Consider the following 7,610-nt stretch of genomic DNA (forward strand, 5'->3'; position numbering starts at 1 on the left):
AGACTTTACTCAATAATAACTCCTTTATTAAGCGTTATAAAAAAAAAATGGTACAGGACTTTTCTTTTTAGTTTGACCCAATCTACCTTCACACTTCGGGTGTGCCAAAAATTACCGGACACCCTGTATATTAATAAAAAGATTATTTAAATAAAATTCAAAATTTAATAGAATAATAATTAACAATGTTTTTCTCCAAATTCTTATACACATTTAACATATAAAAAAAAATAAAATTTTATTAAATAAATGAATAATCTTTTAATGTAAAATTAATAATTTATTGTTAAAATTTATTTATAATTTATTTATGAGAGAAAAAGAAGAGAACGAAGAAGCGCGGGAAGAAACGAAGAAGGAAGAAAAAGCGATCCTTTCAGTCATTCACTTTTTATGATACAGTTTGCAGGCGTACAAGCGATAAACACTGCCATACTGGACAGGCGTCCAGATTTGCGAAAATATGAAAGTCTTGTGATATTGGGAATATGCGTTGCCTGCTGGCTTCTAGCGATTCCGATGGTGTTCGACGGCGGTATCTACTTGTTCAAACTGATGGACTGGCATACCGCTTCGTGGGCGATCCTATTGATCGGCTTCGCCGAAATCGTTGTACCCTCCTGGTTCTACGGATGCAACAAATTCCTGAGTAACCTCGCTGAAATGAAAATGAGATTTAATCACTTTATCCACGGCTATTGGTGGTTATGCTGGGTAGTCCTCGCACCTCTCACTTGCCTAGTAAGTGCCTATTTTCTTACTACATTACACTTTGGTCCTGGTTTAATCCTTTCATTACTCGCAATATGCATATAGCTACAGCCAAAGTTAAATATACAAAGCGTTCCGATGCAACCGGATAGTGAGATCTTGTTATCTTAGTGTCATAATTTTTGAGGTTTTTATTGTTACCAAATATGATAATGCTAAATTAGCTATATCTTGAAATTAGTTTGTGAAACATTAATCAATTGCAACTCGAATTTACAACAATTATTATAACCATAGAAATATACTTGAAATTCCAGAAAATACTTAACTCATGATTTTTGTAAAATTCAGTAAAAATATGCCAAGTAATTGTAATTGAACATAGTTGAAAGAATCTTTACTACAATTTGAATATATGATTTATAATTTAAATAATATTGATTGAATATATGATTATTAATGATTTAATTTATATTATTTATTCCATATATTATATGTATAAATATATTATATATATATATATATATATATATATATATATATATATATATATTTATTGATACACACCATAGACATACATATAGAATGGACTGAGCGTGGCGATAGACAAACACGCGCTCGTTGTAGAAAGGGAGATACTATATTATATATATATATATATATTAATTGTCATTTTATGTCGTTTCAATTTGCCATTGTTATTGAAATATAAGTTTCTCCTTTACATGTTCGCGACTAAACTGTGCGACAATCAAAACTTTAATGACAGCTCCAATGTATATAATTGCTAAACGGTACAATCGACGGTAGTAACAAGGGGAAGATGCGGCATTACGATGCTTAATCCCATCGAAGTAAGGCGCCCACGTTTATTAACTGTAAACTTTGCAAGAAAGTTCGGCGACACAGCGAGGGAATATACCGTAAATTAGTTTCGACCATCGCATAGAGACGATTAATCGAGTTTATATGGAAAGTAATGAAATTTAAGCTTAGGCCATTGATTGCTGAAAAAACTCCGTAAAATAATATATATGCTTTAGAGAAAAAAAGAATGAAAGAAAGAAAGAGAGAAACATTCTTAAAATTATTCACACAAATTTTGTATAGAATGTTTTATAAATTAAAAATAGTTTAACAATTTGTTGGAAAAATTATTCTCTGAATAAAAACTGTCACATAAAGCTTTATTTCTGATAAAATCGTGTCTTATGTATCTTATTTATTTGAAAATACAATCTCAGATTTAAATAAAAAACTATATAAATTGAACCTGTATTAATGCGGAATAAAAAAGAAATAGAGAATTTATCGAATATATTAGAGATAAGATATAAATAATCTGATATTTATATGAATTTAAAAAAAACAGGATACAATTATATCGATTCTTTTTATCTGATTCTATCTGAACTTTCTAAATAGATTATTAAAACTTCAGGCTCGCAAAACTCGCCATTCGGGTTTAGCTTTGTTGTTCGCGTCCCTAGGAGGCAAAGCGTCGTATTTCCCATGACCAGACTGCTTAATTAATCTGGCTACCTGTCGCGAGACACGCCCTTGCCACCGCATCCCCTGCTCGCGTGCCGAGCGAATTTTTATTTATAACGGCTGAATTTTGCCGACGCCATCGCGGGGATTGAAAATATTTCCCTCGACGGGCGCCGAACTGCTGACCTGCGAAAGTTAGTTTTGATTAAAAATTCGAAATCTCTCTCCCTTAATTGATAATTGTGTCACGCACACGCGCTATTTTTCGAAGCTTTACATATGAGAAACGAGATCGACTAACCAACCGCACTTCGCTTTTTATCCACAGGGGGTCTTTGGATATCAGCTACATCAAACCGACTTCCGGGGAAGTTATGGCTCGTATGAATTTCCCGGCTGGACGAGCGTAATTGGAATTGGGATCGGATTGGCAACGTTGATGCCATTGCCAGTCTTCTTCCTTGTGCAATCCTGGAAAACCGAGGTAAGACGGTTATTTACGCATAAAAGATTTAAGATTTCCGTTAGCTTAGAAATGCGTGATTTATTTCCGAGGATCTTAGATATAATGGTCTTTACAATTAAAGCAGATTAGTTTCAAAAACAGATGACCCTGTTCGACTTGCTTTTTGTATTCCATTCTATCGATGCTTTACGAGCTGCATGTTTTATTCGTCCTTCACTTTCTCTTAACTAAAATAACACGTTTTTCCAATGCCTATTATCTCGAAAATTGTTGAAATTGTGTCCCCGAAAGGAGCATGAGACTAATTAACTTCTTATCTATCGATATGTAGATATTCATGTTGACTCTTTTTTTTACATATATTTTCTTTGCGCATATATATATGTCTGTCGTTATTTATTTACTGCATAACTTTCTTTTCTGATAACCAGAAAATAAGATCGAAAATGAGTTTATTATTTATACATTATTGTAAAATTTCTGTATATATAACAAATGACGTACCAATTACCGCACCTTGGTTTTTAGTATTTCGATTATTTTTTTAAATATAATTTATATCGTTGAAACCCATTTGTCTTTCTTTGTTGAAATCTGTCATGCTTACTTGTTGTACGGAAATTTATCATCTGCTTTTGCTGCTTTTATTTTTGGAATTTCTCGCCTGATGAATATTTCTTGCTCACCTGCTACAACATATCACTATTTTTCAGCTTAACTCTATATCAACATTTTCTTATTAGCGAAATATTTTATCTTACTGGTTATTAATGAATATAATTGTATGCTTTTAATGATAATGTAATTTTTTTAAATAACTATACATTAATGCTTAGTTTATTTTTATTTAAATAGCGTTTTTCTTAAATTACTTTAATATTGGCATGTACATGCATTATTCCACTAATTATCTTCGCCTATATTACTTCTGCATACTTAAAAGGTTATCAGTTCTAATAATAAGTTAATTCTAATTCTATCACTATTAACATAGTGTATCAAAGTATTTTGATCAAAGACTCATTCAAAAGTATTCAGCTATTTATTCACACATTTTCTAGATCGTTGCACATTGAACGAATTTTTAAATTTAAGCTTAGTAAATGATTCTGATTCATATAAAATTCCAGTATCATTAAGGATGTATGAGTCAAAAGCATGAAAATTTTGTAGACTGTTCTACTATTTCTTCAGAGTATCTGTGCAAAACCTCAGCACAATTCTCTTAACGATTTGGAAATTATTTAAGTTTAAAATTAGAGTATTGATTGTTATAGAAAATCGCATATTGTAACATTTATTAACAAATTTGACAAGAGAAAGACATTGCCAATGAAATAAAAATTTTCACATATATTACAAGAAAACTCTCATAAATATTTATGCAATACTTAATTTAGATCCACTTACTCATTATTTACTAAAAATTGTAGAAAAATATTCTCTCTCTCTCTCTCTCTCTCTCTCTCTTTCTGCAAATTACTCGGTTTTTGTTTCTTGCAGTTGATTTCAGGAAATGTTCACGATCATAAGTTTCTGTCATAAATTAGGAAAAATATCTTTTACAAATATTTTCTTTTACGAAAACACGTTAAAAACCATATTATTTTGTGATACTTTCACTTTTTTTATAATTCAGATTTATTTATTTGATTTGTCACAGTATAAATGTAAAAAATATGTTTCTTTTCTTAAAATTTGACAGTTTATTGCTACTATTGTACATTCTAAAATAAAAATAAAATATGAAAAGGTACATTATATTCTTCAAAATGAAAAAAAAAAAATGTAGAGAGAGTGTCGAAGAATACAAAGAATGTACCTTTCTGAGAAAAATTTATGAAATAGGTATATAAAAACCGTTAACTTTTCGGAGAAAAGTTCAAGCTGACAATGAGATTTCTTAAAGCCAGAATTCTTTGTTGCTTAATGACTTGCTGGCTGGCATTCTTTCAGAATGAGAGATTATTGTATTAGGGAGAAACGCGCGGCGATCTGGTCATTAATTTTCACTAATGGAGAAAGTGGAAACAATTACGAAATCACTTAATAGTTTTGACCAAGTCGGTCTCATTCTTTATACGATCAATTAATCAAACGTGAGTGAAAACTTTTGCCATTACACGCACGATGCATTCACGGGCTGCGTATGATATCTTAAAAAAAAAAATAAAATAAAAATTTCACCTGCGCGCAGCAAAAACTGCGATATATGTTGGCGCCGTTATAGCGTTATTACATCACGTTATTTTCACTGTCTCTCGATTAGAGCGAAAATCTCTCGATAGCTACGTCACGCTGTCAGCGCGGCACCGGCGGCGGTTACGGGCCGATTTAGAAGTTGCCCTGGCCCGTGCCGTAAAATCTCGAGAACTCGGGAAACGTCTTAATACAAGTTTTTCTACGGTACGTAGGTAATCGTACTTTGAAACGAAAAGTTTCCCCGGGAGCTTGCCGCTCTTTCCATCGCCTCGGATACAGGGCCGCCGCAAGCGGAATGCGCAAATCGTGCGCCGTACAAAGGAAGCACCGTACACAAAGAGAGTCGCCGACGTTGCGAGTTTTGATAAAATTGAAACTGTATAAAAATTGTGACATATATTTGGAAAAAAAAAAAAACACTACGGAATTGAATTTTTTGATTAAATTGGAGAGATCCACTATATATATATATCTTTGAAATTTTTTATATATACAGACAAATTATATGTATATATGCATTACTCAAAATATTCTGCAAACAAATATTGAACATCATAAGTCATAGCTTTTTCTCGCATTCTTGATCTCTGACTGTCAGATATCAATTGGTTGCTCTTTAAAAATATTAGTTTTTTTATTCCTTTTTATTAAAGGGAAGCACTAAATAAAATTTTACGTAAAATGATACCAGCGGCCCTGTCTGAATCGCATCTATTTCTACAGAGAGAGAAAGAGAAAGAGAGAGAGAGAGATAGAAGCAAATAGCTCTATTCCTTGACCGCTTCCGCTTTCTGTTAGCCGATAAATTTAACATTACTCTTATCTCTCTTTCTCCGCGTTGTTTTTTGGCCATTTCGCACACACTTCGAAAGTACTTGTGCGGTTTCGCGCGGGAAGATATGATTTTGCGCCGATGGCACGTATCTCGCCCATTATCAGTTCCGCAACAATTTAATTTACGCTCTTCTAACTGTTTTCAGAGTTTCTGGGCCTTATTTCGACCCTCACCGTTATGGAAAGCGGCCGAGAAGAATAATACATCGGATAATGACAGCGTCAGCACTGCGGTGATCAAACCGGCATATGTTTCCTCAGATTTCTCAGTTTTCTCAAGACTTAAATTCTTCTATATACACATGGTAGAGAAAGAGACTCGAATAAATTCTGAAATATAGATCATTTCCTAATGTAAGCGGGAATAATTTCAAATGCGAATTTAACGTGCGAAAAAAATTAACGAAACTGATTTAAATATTTTATGTTGCTGTATAAATTATGCTCGTTTATTTTTGTAACGCATATTTAAATTGACCATCTTGGGCTAAAACCCTCTCTGTTTCTTTATTTTAATCATAAAACATCTATATTGAAAAATCATTAATATATTGAAATTATTCAAAAATTATATTAATCTGAAAACAATTTGCTTGTATTGAATTTCTTCTTTAAAATTATGCATGTTAAATATCACGCTATATATCTAGTTTTTGAAGCTTTTACGGCTCTTTTCTTTAGTACAATTTGGAATAGATAGACGTACAAATGAAATTTAGTATTCATTACGATTCACGTAATGACAACTAAAGAGAATATTTGCATTAATAAGTAAGATGAGGGAATGAAGATGTCGGGAGAGAAAATAACTTATTCCGTTCTAGGAATATATTTACCTAAGAACAAAAATGTTATATCAAAATAATATAATGTAGAATAAAAATAGTATAATTAATAAATAAATCTTTGTCTTTACAGTGTATAATAATTTCATTTTACAAAAATCTAAAACCACTCTTTGATAATTCTAAAATATATCAATTTATCATACTGTTAATGTGTTAGTATTATATACAACATTATTTTCACATTATGTAACTTTTAATTAAGTATATCTATATTAAAAGACATATAATATGTATTTAATTTCTCTAAAAGATTTATATTCCTTAATTGGTATATATTCGCTCTTACTCTTTAATTAAATATTAAATATACTTACTGTTAATTGCACAAAACGGTTATGGTATTTTTTCAGTAAGACTTTCATATTAAACAAAAAAAAATATTTTTGCCTTATTTATGTATTTCGCTGGCAATTATAAAATTAATAAAAATTTTTAGAATAACTTACGTAAAATAGCACACATATTGTGTACCTGTAGTGCAACAATATTTAAAGTTATAAATATACCAATGTACAGTACTTGAAGAACAATCGTAAGAAGAACTCAGGTATAAAAGAAGATTTTACGGTAAATACGATTACTTGCCATCTCCAGCCACAGTTACCTGAATCGATGAACTAACGTCAAAAAAGTTGAAACTGTTGGCACTGTTCCGTATCGCTTTTCCTGCTCATTAACATCAGCGAGAACATGGCTGCTACTCAGAATTCCATGTTCCTATGTGTTGTAATATTGCACCGGGCGGCCGCTTATAAGCCGTCTTGTGGGAGCGGATACGATGAATACGTCTAATGAGAATTACAAGCGGTTGGCATTGCGCTGCGTTGTGCATCATGCTGTGCCAATTGATGTGTGGGAGATTCTACCAAATAATGTGACAAAGATACATATACATACATAGACATACGCATGTGCGCGCACGCCCACGCATGTATATATGTAATCGTACAATATGTTATATATTTTATGTTACAATATATCATAATAAATTTTAAAAAGTCTCGCAAGCTATTGATTTTTGAATGATTTTATTTATCTTGATATATTACATATAATAC

General features: G+C 31.7%; 1 protein-coding gene across 2 annotated transcripts in view; it reads left to right on the forward strand.

Moving 5' to 3' along the window:
* The window catches only part of LOC115240063 (sodium- and chloride-dependent glycine transporter 1-like), a 23,970-nt gene extending 17,413 nt beyond the window's left edge, over positions 1–6,557 (forward strand). For both annotated transcript variants that reach the window (XM_029815031.1, XM_029815032.1), the window contains 3 exons: positions 403–741; positions 2,531–2,686; positions 5,851–6,557. In XM_029815031.1, the coding sequence (XP_029670891.1) occupies positions 403–741; positions 2,531–2,686; positions 5,851–6,045 (690 nt within the window). In that variant the 3' untranslated portion in view covers positions 6,046–6,557. The remainder of the gene's footprint in view (positions 1–402; positions 742–2,530; positions 2,687–5,850) is intronic.
* The last annotated feature ends 1,053 nt before the right edge of the window (positions 6,558–7,610 follow it).

Source organism: Formica exsecta, unplaced genomic scaffold, assembly GCF_003651465.1.
Source record: "Formica exsecta isolate Colony F162 unplaced genomic scaffold, ASM365146v1 scaffold400, whole genome shotgun sequence".
Lineage (NCBI taxonomy): Eukaryota > Metazoa > Arthropoda > Insecta > Hymenoptera > Formicidae > Formica > Formica exsecta.